The sequence below is a fragment of the Hyperoodon ampullatus genome, assembly GCF_949752795.1.
Source record: "Hyperoodon ampullatus genome assembly, chromosome: 19".
Classification (NCBI taxonomy): Eukaryota; Metazoa; Chordata; class Mammalia; order Artiodactyla; family Ziphiidae; genus Hyperoodon; species Hyperoodon ampullatus.
The window spans coordinates 9,932,587-9,949,017 of NC_136932.1; the positions used below are offsets into that span (position 1 = coordinate 9,932,587).

At 45.5% G+C, this 16,431-nt stretch overlaps 1 protein-coding gene across 6 annotated transcripts in view; it reads right to left on the minus strand.

The window, feature by feature from the left end:
• Nucleotides 1–139: 139 nt before the first annotated feature.
• KANSL1 (KAT8 regulatory NSL complex subunit 1) overlaps nucleotides 140–16,431 on the minus strand; it is a gene marked incomplete at its 5' end in the record, with an annotated part of 128,202 nt that continues 111,910 nt past the window's right edge. For 2 of the 6 annotated variants that reach the window (XM_079725041.1, XM_079725039.1), the window contains 8 exons: nucleotides 140–424; nucleotides 732–852; nucleotides 1,800–1,912; nucleotides 2,136–2,193; nucleotides 2,836–2,957; nucleotides 6,978–7,126; nucleotides 7,438–7,626; nucleotides 8,108–8,290. In XM_079725041.1, the coding sequence (XP_079581167.1) occupies nucleotides 197–424; nucleotides 732–852; nucleotides 1,800–1,912; nucleotides 2,136–2,193; nucleotides 2,836–2,957; nucleotides 6,978–7,126; nucleotides 7,438–7,626; nucleotides 8,108–8,290 (1,163 nt within the window). In that variant the 3' untranslated portion in view covers nucleotides 140–196. Of the gene's footprint in view, nucleotides 425–731; nucleotides 985–1,799; nucleotides 1,913–2,135; nucleotides 2,194–2,835; nucleotides 2,958–6,977; nucleotides 7,127–7,437; nucleotides 7,627–8,107; nucleotides 8,291–16,431 lie in introns of all 6 variants that reach the window. The other 4 variants (XM_079725038.1, XM_079725037.1, XM_079725042.1 and 1 more) reach the window with 2 other exon arrangements.

Genomic DNA, 16,431 nt, shown 5'->3' on the forward strand with positions numbered 1-16,431 from the left:
GACGATAAAACATGGAAACCAAAACATAAACAAAACAAAAATCAAAACAAGAAAGCAATGATCAAAGTAGAATCTAAATTCCTTAAATTCACTAAAAACTGTGAAAATTTTCGGCATATGATGTTTGAATATCAAACGCAGAGATTTCTGAAGCTTTAATGCCAATAGTGAGTCTGTTTAGATTCTCATATCCCACTCATCTGTGAGTTGGACGCTGAGCTGTGACTGTTGCCGCCAGATGCCGACTCTTGAGGGGAATGATGGGAGGCGAGGTGGGTGCCACCTCTGTCTCCCGGCCAGTCTTGCTGCCTGAGGTGCGCCGAGTGCAGCGCGACGCCCGTTCCTGTGCATCCAGTTGGTCCTCACTCTCTGCCTGGGGACTATAGGCCAGGGGGAAGGTTCGCCGCTCCCACGGCTGGACAGACTGCGGGCAGACAAGACGCCTTGGTGAGGACCCAGCCCCAGCCCGCCTCCCTCCCCAGACACACGGACTGGAGGCCATGACCAGGCTCTCTAGAGTTCCTGGGCTGGCCCAGAGAAAATGATCAGAGTGGGCAACTTTTTAACGATGGCCAGTTCCATGGTACCTTCAGAAAGTCAACTTCAAGTTCAGTCCCCTGTCCCCTTCAAAGTGGGGATCCATAAAATGAAGATACACCCTGAGCAGGTGCTGTCCCCCAACAATCCCATCCGCCACCCCGCTAATCCCACGGAAAGGCAGCGTTGCTCACCTGTTCGTCGAGCCCCAGCTCCGGTGTGGAACAACGGGTGTCTTCGCTGGCCAGGTGCCGGAGAGCGTCCCGCGCCACGGGAGTGAGGGGGGCCGAGTGCAGGTCTGGGCTAATGGGGCTCCTGGGGGACTGCCCGTGGGGGAACTCAGACAAAGACTGGCTACTGCTGACATCAGGGGAGGCAGGCTGAGGGGTGGAGGGGTTGGCACTGCCCAGCTGGGGTGTCGTCCGGCCGTCTGATGACCTGTAAGACCTGTATACCAAGAAGCGCAAATCTGAGTGCCTGGGTAATAGGGAATTTCTTATGTGTTTGTTTTTTGAGTTGGGGAGGAGGCATGAAAAAAGGTTCCCAACCAGAGGAGCTGAGGCAGACTGACACCAGCAGTTCTCTCCTAGGAACCACAGACCCCTCACTTTCTCCCACTGCTGTGCACACGGGCAGGCACACAACTCGGCATCCAAGAGCTGTGTACGCCCGTCATCCCAAGAAAAGGCCACGGCCGAACAACGCTGGGGGTAATCCCTGGCTCAGTGCCCAGTGGATTCACAGGGGAAGGGGAATTAGCCCAGACTTTGAAAACTGTAGGCAAAGAAAAAAGCAAAAACAAGAGCCCTAAATATTTCTACTTGAGAATCCTGAGGGCTTCTCACTGTAACACTAAAGGGAGAGAGGGTAGGACAGTTCTTCCAAGTAAAGCAAGACCACAAAAATCAAACTCCACTGTTCAAAGGAAGGTTAACTTGTGGTGAGGCCTCCAAAGCTCCTCTAATCCAATCACTACAACCCCCAACCAGCCTCCAAATGCCACAGACAGCCTACTCCTGGACCCCGGGAGATCACCGGAGTTTGTCAGGACTGGACAGTCACCACTCAGCAAGGGCCCAGCATTTGACTGCTTACACCCTCATCAGTCCCAACAAACACCACAGAACGTCTGCACTCTCAGCCATCAACAGGGAATGAATACGAAGAACAACTAAGTGGCAACTCCATGGACACAGCTAGGGTCCCAACTCCCCGTTGACCCTCCCTCCACAGGCCCTGGAGGCCTGTGCCTGCTCCATCACCTGCTGCCCCGCCGCTGAGGTGGCACGCTCGTGGTCCACAGCCACCGAGCCCTCTCCATCTCCTCACATTTGGCATGCAGGGCGGCGAAGGCTGCGTCAGACAGGTCCTCGATCTGCAAAAGAGCATCTTCATCGATCCCCTCTTTCCTCCAGGAAGTCAAGTTTAAGCATGTAAACCAATTCTAGAAGCATCCCCTCCCGACACTAGGCTCTTCCTGGTCAGGACAGGAATACAATGAGCTTGCACTTGACACCCACCACAGGTCTTGAGGCATCTGCAGTGTGTGCACCCACGAGTGTGTGTGCTCTTCTAAGAGGGAAGGCCCACGCCATTACCTCCTCATTCTCCTCGTCAGGACTCCCCTTCAGAGACCGAAGATCAACCTCCCGCCAGCTGCAAAACCAGGAAGGAACAACTGTGAGATGGCAGGCAGTCTGGGGCAGGATAAGTACATCCGTGCAGGAACGAGAGCTCTCCACCTGCAAGTGACACTGCTCTCTGCTGGGCCTGCTTAGCCCTGGGGCCTCTCTAAGAGGTCCCACACTCAAATGCACACAAGGGGCAGAAAGAGGGGAAGCAGGCTGAGGGCGGGACTAGAGCTGGGAGACCGACAAACTCAAGCAAAAGAACCTGTTCAGAGGGGACCAGCACCACCCAGCACCAGCTGATTGCTACCACATGGGAATGCATATACAGGGTTGCCCAATCTTTTGATGTATCAACAAAAGCTGGAAATAAACATTCATATGTGAAATCTTGCTTTGATGCTAACAACAAATTCAATATTTTAAAACATATTTGTATGCATCAAACAAAACATGTCCATAGCCAGTTTGTGGCCTGTGGTCTGGTTGGTGCTCATATAATGGAAGAAAATTATGTAAAGAAATAATAATTTCACTCTGATCAGGTAGACCTTCTCTTAAAGAGAAGACAACAGCCAAGGCTAGGCCCCAAAGCTCAGTGACCAGAGGAGAGGGAAAGGGGCAATGACAGGAAGACCAGCAAGAAGAGCCCATCACCCAGGGCCTCTACCTGGGAGTAAGGATCTCCTTGTACTGTAGCTTCTCTACACGGGTGGTCGCAGCGACGGACATTGGGATGACGATGTTGTTAATGTCGAAGGAGCTCTCTCCCCTCCTCCTCCTTACTGGCTGCTGTAAGACAAAGGCAAGTGTAAGAGGGAGGAACAATTCTACATACCTCAAATCATACATCTGAGATTTAAAACAGCATCACCAATAACCAGGAATCTGGGTCTTTGGGTAGGGCCCAGGCAGGGATGGCAGCAGCTGCTTGCACCTAGGAGATAGACCCCCAACAGCAAAGTGCTCAGGGGAAATACTAAGTGGTCCTGAGGAGTATCTTCCGTCCACAAGTCTCACGCGCACCCTCTTTCTTCATGGGCTCACGTGAAGAGACTTCTGTTGAGGCTTACAGGGGTGGGTATCCTGGGGCCTTCAGTCAACTGCCACGGTTTCTACTCCTCCACGCACAGCCTTATTAACAACCCACCCCCCAACTAAATCCTCATTTCTGCTTCCCCTTTTATCTCTGTCTATGACACAGACCCATGGGGGATCCTAAAAGCAATGCTTCAGCCTAGTGGTGATTCTTCAGGTTAAAAAGGTGAGTTCCGGGCCTCCCTGGTGGCGCAGTGGTTGAGAGTCCGCCTGCCGATGCAGGGGATACGGGTTCGTGCCCCGGTCTGGGAGGATCCCATATGCCGCGGAGCGGCTGGGCCCGTGAGCCATGGCCGCTGAGCCTGCGCGTCCGGAGCCTGTGCTCCGCAACGGGAGAGGCCGCGACAGTGAGAGGCCCGCGTACCACAAAAAAAAAAAAAAAAAAAAAAAAAAAAGGTGAGTTCCCCTACCCTGAAAGATGCCCAAAGGACAGGCCCAGCTCAATGGATCATCTAACCTTGGTTGTCATGGAAGCACCTCCTTCTCGTGGATCTGAACTCTTCAGCTAAATCTGTACCCACCATCTGCTCAGCCCTTATGTGATTTCCCCTTTCTGGCTATTATTCTGAGGGAAAGAGCTGAGAGCGTTCTAGCTACACCAACAGAGACGAGTGGAGGGAAATGGATGAAGAAGCCTGGGCTCTACAGCTCACGCTCCTGGAGAAAGGAAATTCGCTCCTATAGGAAGTTAAGATCAAACTCTTGGGAAAGAAGACTAACAAGGATCCAGTATCAGAGGAGGAGGTGGGTATCTGCAGCAAGCGGGAGATCGGAGGAGGAATAAAGCAGGGAGCCAAAGGGCATGGTTTCTTAGATGGAGGGGCATGTCCATGAGCTGCCTGTGCCCAGACAGCAAACATCCTGCCCTGAAACAGAGAGACTGGCGATTGAGCTGAGAGAGCCCAGAGCGAAACAGTGGGATGACAAACATGCTGCCATGGTGACAGTACAGCTGCAGACAACTAAGAGGCTACATCCAAACCCAAACCACCAAGCGCGGCCAGCCCAGGGTGAAGGAAGATGGGGGAGAGGTGGTTCCCTACAGCCGACCTCTCTACTCTCTGTTCCTAGAGGGGGATCTATGACTGATCCATCGTATCATTTCAGGACCTTCTCAGAAAATGTTGAAAGGCAGTGTTTCCTGGGCCAGGATTTTAGCTGCTGTCACCTAGGATTTCAGGTTATTACAATGTCTTTTTCATCTCAGTCTTCTCCTCTGTTTGTAAGAATAGACTGTCACTGACTTCACAAATTTAGGGTAACTGGTTAACCAAAATGGTTGAAGAGACTTTTGCAAGTCTTGCCTGGCTAAGGATTAGTGACCTCACACCCAAAGGCCTCTGCCACATCTCTGCTGAACTTATACACCCCACTACAAGAAGTGTACCTTAAGAAAGCCTCAAGAGATAGCTTTCCCTATATCTTGGTCAAGAATGAATGTGAAACTGCTGGCAGAAACAGGTATGTACTTTCCCTGAATCTTCTTGGGCCTGCTGTTAGTGCCTTCAAGGCAAAGGGACAGGAGCGGGTTGTGGGGTTCAGCAGGCTCCAGCTCCCACCCTACATTTAGATTTCCCAATTCCATAAGGCACTCATTTGATCTAACTTAACTACTTTCTCCTGTTTAGAACGAGGTGGAGGGCAGGTGATGGGAATGGAAAGTGGTTCCCATACCTGGCTGCACGTCAGACGCAAGATGAGGAGTATATTTAAAAAAGAAAAAGAAAAAACAGGTTCAGGGCCCCCTCTCTTCTAACTACCAAGTCAGAATATCCAGGGCTTCCAAGAAAGAAAAGAAAAAAGGCCATGGAGGCGATTCTGGTGCATCTATCAGCTCTTGTAGCTTTCTGTGGGAGCACCACCACATACACCCCATCCCTCTCCTCCCCCACCAATTCTCCAGTGTCTTGTAGCTTCTCTACCTTATTTTAACTACCTGGCCTATCACTCTTCTTGCTATTACATAAATCCAGATTCTCTGAAAAAATCTGGCAGCAAGAGCCTTAAGGGTCAGCACAGTGCTATATACAAAATTTGTACTCATTAGACAATATGTAAAAATTTCAAGTGATCCAGGCCTAAGTTTACATTCTCCAGGCACAAGAGGGCGGCAGGTGAAAAAATACTGAAGACTTCTATTAGAATTAGCCTCTTTAAAACAGTTTGGTTTTTCTGAGACCCCCTACTAATGGACAACTGAGTTAGCGATAGATACTACACCACCTGTGGACACAAAATCTGTGGGTGTGGGAGGGGAGGAACAAGGAGGTCTTTTGGAAAAGACTCTGATTTTTTTTTTTTGCGATACGCGGGCCTCTCACTGTTGTGGCCTCTCCCATTGCGGAGCACAGGCTCCGGACGCGCAGGCTCAGCAGCCGTGGCTCACGGGCCCAGCCGCTCCGCGGCATGTGGGATCCTCCCGGACCGGGGCACGAACCTGCGTCCCCCACATCGGCAGGCAGACTCTCAACCACTGTGCCACCAGGGAAGCCCAAGACTCTGATTTTTAAGAGTAAAGACACAACAATGTGAAGAATATCTACCGGATTGCAGGAGCTCAGTGAGCACATTTTGTGGGCTTAGAAGTTTCTTGATATAAGCTCTGAAGGGGCTTCAAAGCACCTGTATAGTCATGTCTGTAATGCCCCAACCTAGGCTCACTCTGTGCAGCATGATGGTAAGAGAACTGGCTCTGCAGTCAGACTGCCTGGGTTTCAATCACAATTATATCCTCACAAGTCACCTCATCACTTTATGCAGCTTACTTAACCTTGGAAAGACTCAGTTTCTCTGCCAACAAGATGGGAATCTTTTATACCACCTACACCTCAAAGGGCATTCATTAAAGGATTGAATGAGGTAACACACATAATGCACTCAGCGCTGACACAACAAACATTACAGTTGTATCGTTTTATTTTTTACTATGTCCATTATTATTATTATTACTATATAAAGGACCCTTTTAGTGGGGTCCTACAAAGCAGCTACAGGTATATGTGTTCAAGGAGGCACACACTGAGGAATTCAAACACTAGAATGATATTAATGTGAACGTGTGTCTGGAATGGCCGTGCAAACAGCTTTCGGGGTGGAGTGTGGTACCGCAAAAGCTGATCAGGGGCCAAAGAGCCTGCCGTTATGCGCGTACTACATGTCAGTACTGCCAGCGTGGCCTGCTGGATCTGTAATTCTGCTCTGTACACCTAAAAAACATGGGTTCTATGTCCCGCTTCCCTTGCAAGCACCCTAACCCACCCGGTGTTTATTCTCAGCACTCCAGCTCCACTCCCCAGGAGAGTAAAAACAAGGCAATCAAACGTCTCCAGTGCCCACAGGCGTCTCTCTTTTATCCCTCCTCTTGTGTTTACTTAGCCCGACAGAGTCAGAGTCATGATACTGTTGAGTTCTGTGCGAAACTTAGTCCCACGCATCCTGAATAGTCATAGATCACCCAAGAGGTTGTCTCTGCGTCAAGCTTTCTATGGCTGGCTCAGCTCAGATCCATCTCTACTGTGAAAAACAACTCAAGGAAAACAATGTAACGGAGGATCAAATAGCACCACTTAGGCGTGAAAAAGACAAATACGCCAAGATGAGCCGAGTCCCCATAACTGCCCTGGCCCTTACAACCTTCTGTCTACACTGTCCTCCAGACCCGCTGGAACGAGCTGTCACTGCAGAGGGGCTGCCCAACTCCAGGCAGGTACTTACAGACGTGCTGGCTGTAACCTGTGGACTAGAGCTGGTGGGTGCAGAGGTGTCTGATGACGCGGAGAGCTGTCGCACCAAGGGACTGTGTGGTGGATGGTGGGTGGCCGCCAAGTAGCTCGAACTGCTCAGGTCCGTGTGATGCTTCAACACTGCAGAAGTCAACAGAAAAGAGGAATACGTGGCTACCTCAACCTGCTCTACTTCCAGCACAAGCCAAGAATGCCAGCAATATGCAGTAAAGGCAAAAACGCTTTCTAAGCCTAAAGGATAAAAAGATGAAGCCAACTGGTTGACGGGAGGTAGGGATGGAGCAGAGGTTGCTACAGAGTAAGACGTGACCTGCACTCTGCCTTCCTAGAAAGTGAAGGACAAAGCTAAGGGCAATTAGAAGAAGCCCAGGCTGCCCCAGAAAGCCCTGAGCAGGTGCAAACGAAGGCAGAGGTGCCGGGCCTGGCCCTACCTTCACTTCTCTCGGATGAATGGTCTCGCAATCTCATTTTGCTGTGGTTTGGGTCATGCACGGGTGGCGGCGGGTTGAGCGAGCGCTCTGCTTTGGGCGCTGTCACTCGCTCCACCATAGGCACGGCCCCCACATCGTCTAAGTGCTGCCTGTGGGTCCTGTCAGGCCGGGTTTGGTGATGGGACAGCTCTGAAGAGGGGAACAGAAAAAGAGCTGTGAAACACCTTCTCTCAATCTTTTCTTATTTGAGTTCCGAGCTCTTGAGTTCTCTCTAGGTCAGTGATAGACACCCAGGGCAGCAGGACAGTCCTCTGGGACTGAAGCTTCTGGCAAATAATACACTGGCCAGAACAGGCCAGGGAGCCCACAGGGCTCTCAACCAGAAAAAAATGTGACACCAGACTACAGAAGACAGCCTGCCCACAGATGGACCCAATGCCATGCCACAGCTGGCTGTTCACTGAGCCCCAAGATACATGGTGTCTGGAATAGCTTTCACAGTCCATCCGAGAGCATCTAAGACAAGTAGGAAAAGAAGACTGTGAGCTGAATTTACATCAGTCAACTGCTTCTCCCAACCCCGACACAGTGCCATGGCCATACCAGTAACCTGAGAACACAGAAGGAACAGGAAAGTAATTGGAGGACTCTCTGGACCCCTGAAACTTACTGGCTGTTGTCAGGAAGGAGTTGACCAACTTGTGCCTGTCTTTACGAGTTGGATCAGGGAGACTGCCTGGCATGGGTGCTCTGTGCTTAAGTGAAAACTTTTTTGGAGGTTTGATTTTGTCAAAAGGTTTGTTCTGCCATTGAGATTTCAGCATGCTCTGGAAGTGCAGGCTTGTGGGAACATCTGCAAGAAACACAAAACACTGCAGTTTTAGTCCAGACACCTGGGCTCTGGGCTCTTCTCTCACGAAGTGAGGCATGTTCACAGCAACTCTGGCTCACCGGTGAGCGAGACCCACACTGCACCCTTCTTTTATTTGCCCAGTGGCAGGATGACCCAAGCAGGGCAAGCACTGTCATGTGCAAGATCTGTTTATTGGAACTTTACTGAAGGTCGTTCTTTTATTCACAGACAAGTCACTGTTGCCTTTTATCTGCAAGTTCCAAACAAAAAAATCTAAAACACCTTTTGTTAGACTGATGAACTTTTCTTTGTTCCCGTGTTCCACTAAGTCTGTTAACTTTATTTGAAAGATTGATAAACATCCTGTTCTTATTCTTCTAGAAACTGAAATGTTTCAACCTACTTCTTTCTATCAACATAAAGTTAATCAGGATATATTCATTCAACAACTACTTACCGTCTATTATTTTATGAGACACTGTACTGGGTATACATCTTCCCCTAAATAAGAACTATACTATTCTCCCCGCTCCTTCCTCCAGACCGTCACCACCTCCCACCTGGGGATCACCTAGGTTTTTAAGTGGATTAGTTAATATCCAATATCATAAATTAATCTTTTAGACTTAATTATAATTTTGTACCTTCTTTGGGGGCTCACCACTGCTTCTTGCATCTTCCCCTTTTGTTAGTTTCCTCTTTTATTTTCCTAAGAATGTGGCCTTGAGTAATTTCTTTAGAAACAGTATTTCTAGATTAAAGCCAGTTTTCTCTCAGACTGTAAAGCTGTTACTACAGCGTCACCAATAAGACGGAATCTGACTCGTTCACTTGTATGTGCTCTGTTTCTTCCTTTAAACTTTTTTTGGGGAAAAAAGCTTGCTGTGGTACTCTATAGGTCAACTTGGGGAGAACTCTGATACTGAGTCTTTCAATCCGTGAACGTGGTACACCTCTCCATTTATTTAGGATTTCTTTAATTTTCTCTCATCAGTGTTAGGTAGTTTTCATTGTACAGTTCTTTAAAAAAATTTTATTTATTATTAATTGATTTACTTATTTAGCTAGCTGCGCCAGGTCTTAGTTGCAGCATGCGGGATCCAGTTCCCTGACCAAGGATCAAACCTGGGCCCCTGTATTAGGAGTGCGGAGTCTTGACCACTAGACCACCAAGGAAGTCCCCATTGTACAGTTCTTATAGATATTTTGTTAATTTGATATTTTTGATGACATTATACATGATAGCACTTAAAAAATTTTCAATTTATAATTGTTTACTGCTAGTATGTAGAAATACAGTAATCTTTAATATAGTGACCTGTATCCTGTGATCTTGCTAAATACATTACTAAGTTTTTGTTTGTTGTTGTGTTGTCCTTAGAATTTTCTACATACACAAGTATGTCACTTACAAAAAGCTGTTTTACTTTCTTTCTAATTTGTATGCCTTTTATTTCTATTTCTTGTCCTATTATTCTGGGTAGAACCTCTAGTGGCAATCTGAAACTTACATTTTCCTTTTTATAGTCTCATTCTGAAACTTCACCACCATGGATATAGGTGTGGGTCTTTTTTCAGGGTTCTGAAAAACTTTCCATGGTCCTTTTTAATCTGAAGACCAGAACATCTCTCTTTAGCTCCCAGTTCCTCCTGGGAATCATTAACCACCTGGGACATAGTCAAAGTCCAAGCCCCTGGGACTTCCCTGGTGGCGCAGTGGTTAAGAATCCGCCTGCCAGTGCAAGCGACGTGGATTCGAGCCCTGGTCCGGGAAGATCTCACATGCCATGGAGCAACTAAGCCCGTGCACCACAACTACTGAGCCCACATGCCACAACTACTGAAGCCCACATGTCTAGAGCTCGTGCTCTGCGACAAGAGAAGCCACCACAATTAGAAGCACTTGCACCACAACAAAGAGCAGCCCCTGCTCGCTGCAACTAGACAAAGCCCAGGCACAGCAACGAAGACCCAATGCAGCCAAAACTAAAATAAATAAAACAAATTAAAAAAAAAAAAAAAAAGGGCCCAGCCCCTGAGTCCATACCCGCTGCTGTAGCACAGAATGAAACACCACCGCTTTATGGAAAAGGGGAAAAATCCAACCTAGCTATATTCCAAAACAAGTCCAAACTTATCACCCAGGCAAATGCCCAGGTCCCATCCTTACTTCTGTGTCCTTTTTCACTGTGGGCAAAGAATCTTCCCCTACCAGCTCCTACCCCATAGGAGTTTACTCAAAAGCATGTGCTTTGGGCTCTCCTTTTTTCTAGTTTTATTTCTTCAGTTATCCTGTTTGTTTTCCATCTTTCAAAAATCACTCCAAACTCTATTCACCAATGGCATGCCTTCTTTTTTTCAGAATTGTTAGAGGTTTATTTAGTGTATTTTCTAAACATTATTGGGGTTTTGGTGCCCAGGGAGGATAGCTTAATCTGAGCTAGGAAGGGGGGCAAAGAAGAGGGGAATAAATGAACATTTAATAAACCTATTATATTGTGGCTGGCATTGTGTATTACTTAATCTTCGTAACAATTCCATGATGTAAACATAACTATGCTCCCTTTAAAGCTAAAAAACAGATCCAGAAAGGTGAATTAACTGTCAAGGTTACACAGTTTAGTAAGTAACAAGCAACATTCAAACTCAGGTCTGTAAAATCCTAAAACCTATACTCTTAGCCACTACACCATGAAATTATTCTTTGGCCCAGAGAATGGAGCAGTTTAATTCTGGGGTGAAATGTGATATTTCTCAAATTATTCCCAAGGAACTGGAGAGTACAGGATATTTTTCAGAAGAGTTCTGCAGTGTAAAAAAGAAACTCCTTCCTATAGCATAGACCATGTATTTCATGACACTTCAAAGAACAAGATACATCTCTGAGAACGGTACTGTCTTCTGAAATTTTTTCCCATAATCATTCTTTCTTTTCTACACTTAAAAACAAATTCACCTATCCCAACCCTTAACATAAATATATCAGCTTTCAGCCAGGCCAACGATATCAGAGCTCATTGTACTCCCAACCCTCAGATCCCACCCAAGGCCCTCAATAAAATGGCTTGATTTTCCCATCCCCCAAAGGTCAAATGTTAAAAAAAAAAAAAAAAAAAAAGATCTCCCAAGTAAGAATTAAGTTTAGAGGTATTAATGGTAAAAATTCCTTGCTCTAACTCAGAGTGGTTGGGGCAAAGTATATAGGAAATAAAGCATCGTCTAGAGGAATTCTGAAAGCTGGGCTGAGCTTGAAGGCATAAAGAAGGCTCAAGAAGTGGGAGAGCACCTCCCTCTATATCCCAGGATATCCCTTGGTCAGCAGGAGAGTTACTCCCCCTTGGCAAAGGCTGGTTTTTTTTTGTTTGTTTTTTTTTTTTGGCCGTGCCACGTGGCATGCAGAATCTTCCCTGAGCAGGGATCGATCCCCCTGCATTGGGAGTATGGAGTCTTAACTACTGGACTGCCAAGGAAGCCCGCAAAGGCTGTTTAATGGGACTACAAAAGCATAGTAGTTTCATTTTATTTTCCACGGTCACTGTGCTCCCAAACCTGAAAATTAAGCCAGGGAGAAAATGAAATAGGATATGGTTATGGCGGAAATAAGTAGTCCTAGACACGGGTCCTCGTCCCATCACTGAGTAGGGAGAAAACAAGAACAAATCACTTAGCTGGGCTTTAGCTTCTTCATCTGTAAAATGAGGCAGCAAGACTTGATCAGAGCTGGTAACATCCTAGCACACATGCTCTAGCTCTCTCCTCTTTTGTCTGCTGCAGGCACAGGCTACTCTCAACATTCTTTCTGTTGTACCCCAAGACCTTAGACCCATCTCAAATAATTAATTAGTTAATTAAATCCATACAGACACCATCAATCAATTCGACTTAAGCACAAGAGAAAGAAGACATTTATATGTTATTGCTAGACCAGATGACTACTGAGTCTCTCAACTCTAACATGTTAAATCAATGAGTCTTCAACTAAAACTCCACTCCTAATCCCCTCCCCTCATTTAAATGCTCTGAAGTGGAAGCTGGCACAAGTGTAGACCACTACTGCCTTGTGCTCTGGAGCTGAGGTACTAAGTAGAACTAAGAGCAATTTCCCCTATAAACCCACTGAGTAAGCAGTTAGGGATAGTAACAAACTGTTTAAGGGACTCAGGCTGCTAGAAGTTTGCTGTGTTTTAACTGCTTTCATATAAGAGTAAAGAGAAACTCAGTTAAACCCCCCAGTCAGTGAACAAAAATCTCTCTTAGGAATTGCTGGTCTGAGTTCCTGTTCTGAGCAATAACACCTGGGATCTACAGAGCTACAACTCTGAAACAGACTGAATATAGAGGACCTGAAAGTAAGCAAAGAGCTGTAAAAATGGAAGAGAACACAGTAGGGACCCATTCAGCTAGAGGACTCCACACATGCACACCTGCACAGGTAATGGCTATTAAAGTGTATTATCAAACAGGAAGGTGCGGATCCTTGTAGTGCAGATCAGTGACAGGAAACATCATCTCAGGTTACTATTTCCTCAAACAAAATGAAAAGACTTGAACTTCAGGCCCACCAGGGTCTGACACTCCAAGATTAACCTGTTTTACTCACTACTTTCCACCATTTTCTCAAGAACACTTTCTTGTGGTGTTTGGTAATGCTCACTTCCTCCTCCTGCTGGTAAGGTGCAGTGGCCTCATGTATACAGCTAATTGTCTTGGCAAGCGCTCTCAAAAGAGCCTTGATCTTCACAGCCAGCAGGTGGTGCTCTTATTAAGCACAAACCTAAATCTAAACGTTCTCTTCCCCAAGGTTATACATCCTCTGCCTTTCAAGCTCAGGATTAACTGGCTTGATTAAGTGAGGTAATAAGGAAACAAGATCCTCTTTCTGGAGTACTAAAGGGTTATCACACCCTAATGTCTCCACCTTCCAGTCAGGCAGTAGTTCCTCAAATTAATGGTAGTGGCTGAGGTGTGGCAAGATGGAAGATAGAACTCTAAGATTAAGAGCTGCAGTTGGTTCCCATCCTCACAAAGTACACAAACTGGTTAGGAAACATTAGTAAAACTCTACACGAAAATGAAAAGTTGGAAGTCCTGCCATCTTTAAATATGTTCTAGAGAAGAGGCTGCAAAGGGGTGGCCCAGAAGTCAGGTCTGGAGCACATGTTTGACCCACACAGGTGTGCTGGCTGCTAGTCTTCATCATTACTCACTAATCTACACAAAGATATTTGGGGAATCTCAATACTTTAGGAGGTGCTATTCACATCTTTGTGGCCCTGGGAATCTTCCAGTTTACAAATAGATAGCATTCTGAATGTGGCAGTTGTTTGGATCAAGTCAAAATTATCCCAATAGTCACAATATCAGATACACTAATTAGGTCCCCGAATCAACCCACAGAAAGTCTAATTTATCCATAGGCAGCAGATATGTTAATCATTCTACTTGGTATATATACTATTCCCCTGTACAGTCTCATAAGTAGAGTTTAATGACCAACTCGCTTGTGCAAACCCCAATGTCATGGTTGGGTGGGAGGGAGGGAGGGAGGGAGTGTGTGTGTGTGTGTGTGTGTGTGTGTGTGTGTGTGTGTGTGTGTGTGTGTGTGTGTGTGTGTGTGTGTGTGTGTGTGTGTGTGTGTGTGTGTGTGTCAGAGAGAGGGGAGAGAAGGGGGAAAGGCAGGAGGGGGAAAAAGTCGTGGGGGAGACAAGACAGACAGACACAGAGAACTGGCAGGCAGGAAAATGAAGACCACAGAGACCACAGAAAGGGGTCTCCTTCCTTTCCCCCTCATTTGCTACCTATAGTTGCTTGGGATGCAATGGAGTGGGGAAGTGTAAGGGCAGCAGTCAGATTTATAGATACGATGCAGTCAGAAGAACAGAGAGTGTTAATTGGGAATGGGTACCTCCTTGTAGAGATGCTGAATGATGGAACAGGCAGGTGTTTTGGGCATATCTGATTGGGGGATGGGAGAGAGAATTCCCAATTATACATGGTAATACTGTTGACAAAGGAATGATCAACATATTTATCAGCGGACATTCAATGAGTATGGAAGAGACCTTGTCAGAATCAGATATAACTATAGGCTTCAGCCTTCTTTATTCAAATATGAGACCATACAATTCAATATTGCAATCCTGAGAGAGTAACTCAAGAAATGTTCCCAAATCATCCTGGTGTCTCTGTCTGTAGCTAGAGTCTGGAAACAGGTAGAAACCTGACTTCTCTTAATATCCTGGCTGGGGAGAAACATGAACTATAGTGAAAAGAAGGACAGGTATCAGATGACCTCGGTTTGAATTCTGGAGCCTTCTACATTAGCTATGTAGCCTGAGATAAACCACAACCTCTCTAAGTCTATTTCTTGATCTGTAAAACTGAAGTAACTTTACAAGACTACTGAGAGAAGCAAATGAAACAAGTATAAGAAAAGTGCTTGTAAACTATAAAACACTATACAAATATTATCTTAAGTTATATAAGTTATCATCCAAATGGCAAGAAAGGGTAAGTGTCAATGACTCTGGAATCTGAAGCACAGAGGAAACTGTTTAGTGTTTTCTACTCATGATGTTCTAAAGTTTATTTATTGCTCCACCACTCCTGACCTAAACCCCTGCCTAGCTTGCTATCCACATGTTTCAAGTTTTCTGAATATTTCCACTCTTACTAGAAGTCATGTGACAGCAAGAATATTATACCATGACTTTCTTACAGTTGAAGGGAGTCATGATAGCAAGGCTTGGAGTAGCTCAACAGATTGAGGTGACCAAGAAAGAATCCAGTCATTTGAAGAACAGATAAGGAATGAGGGGATTACAGTCATCTAATGTTTGATCAATTAGAAGACGGGATTCTCCAGGATAGTTTATCAGTAATGACTGTTTTTATAAATAAAGTTTTATTGAAAGAGCCACACCCACTTGCTTATACATGCTCTATGACTGCTTTTGTGCTATAAGGGCAGAGTTGCCTAGTTACAACATAGACTAAACCTAGCCAGTATGATCCATAAAGCCTAAATTATTTAGTATCTGCCCTTTTATGAAAAAGACAATATACTACTGATGCTAAAAAAGACTTGGGTTTTCTTCTCATGCCAGTAAGTAAATCTTACATCCCATGTAATTCGCATTCCCCAGACTCCTATTTTAGTTATCCTCCTTTCAAAAACCTGTACAGACTATCTGTAAGGTGCTATGAAGGATAGAGCAGGAAGAAAAACATGGTTCCTTATCCTGAGAGAACTTAAAATTTAACTAATGGAAAATAAGGTCATAAACAGCCATCATATAAGCCATAACACACAGATAAAATAACACAGTGATTCAAGAGGAAATGCTTACATTCTGTAGGTCGGGGCCAGATCATGAGATTATTTGCAAAACAAATCCAGATTATGAAAACACTGGCTTCCTGTAGTCTACAGAACAGTTTTCAACATTTTTGCTCATGTACCCCCACCATTTGAAATGTAATTTTTATTTTGTTTAAAAAAATTTTTTTGCCACACTGTGAGGCTTGTGGGATCTCAGTTCCCCGACCACGGATTGAACCCGGGCCCTCAGCAGTGAAAGCATGGAGTCCTAACCACTGGACCGCCGGGGAATTCCGAAATGTAGTTTTTAAGGAAATCATAAACTCAGACAGTGGTAAAGGCTGTATTTTCTAGAATACTACCTGCATTAAAGATATTTATACCAACACCTCAGCACGTACATATATAATATTTACCTTAACTAAAAAAAATCTTTTACACCTACTTATTCAACCAGACTACAGTCACGGTAAAATCTAATTTCAGTTGTTAATTCTTTCTCTTTTTAAAACTTAAATACTGTACAGTTGACGTGCAATATGTTAGTTTCAGGTGTAAGTTATTAATTCTCTAAATATTTATTCTAAGGTGACAGAAAGGACAGAGAATCTTGCCATAAGTTATATACGAAAAAATAATGTACCTCCGTCTTCATTATTTTTTATTCAAAACTTTCTTTTACTTAATTCCCACAGGATTCTTCTTCAGGAGCCATGAACTCTGAAATGGTTCCTTTGGTGTCCCTACTGCCCAAGGTTTTTATACTCTGGGGGGCAAGACCCACAGCAAGACTCAATATGGGTAAGAGGAATGACTTTCA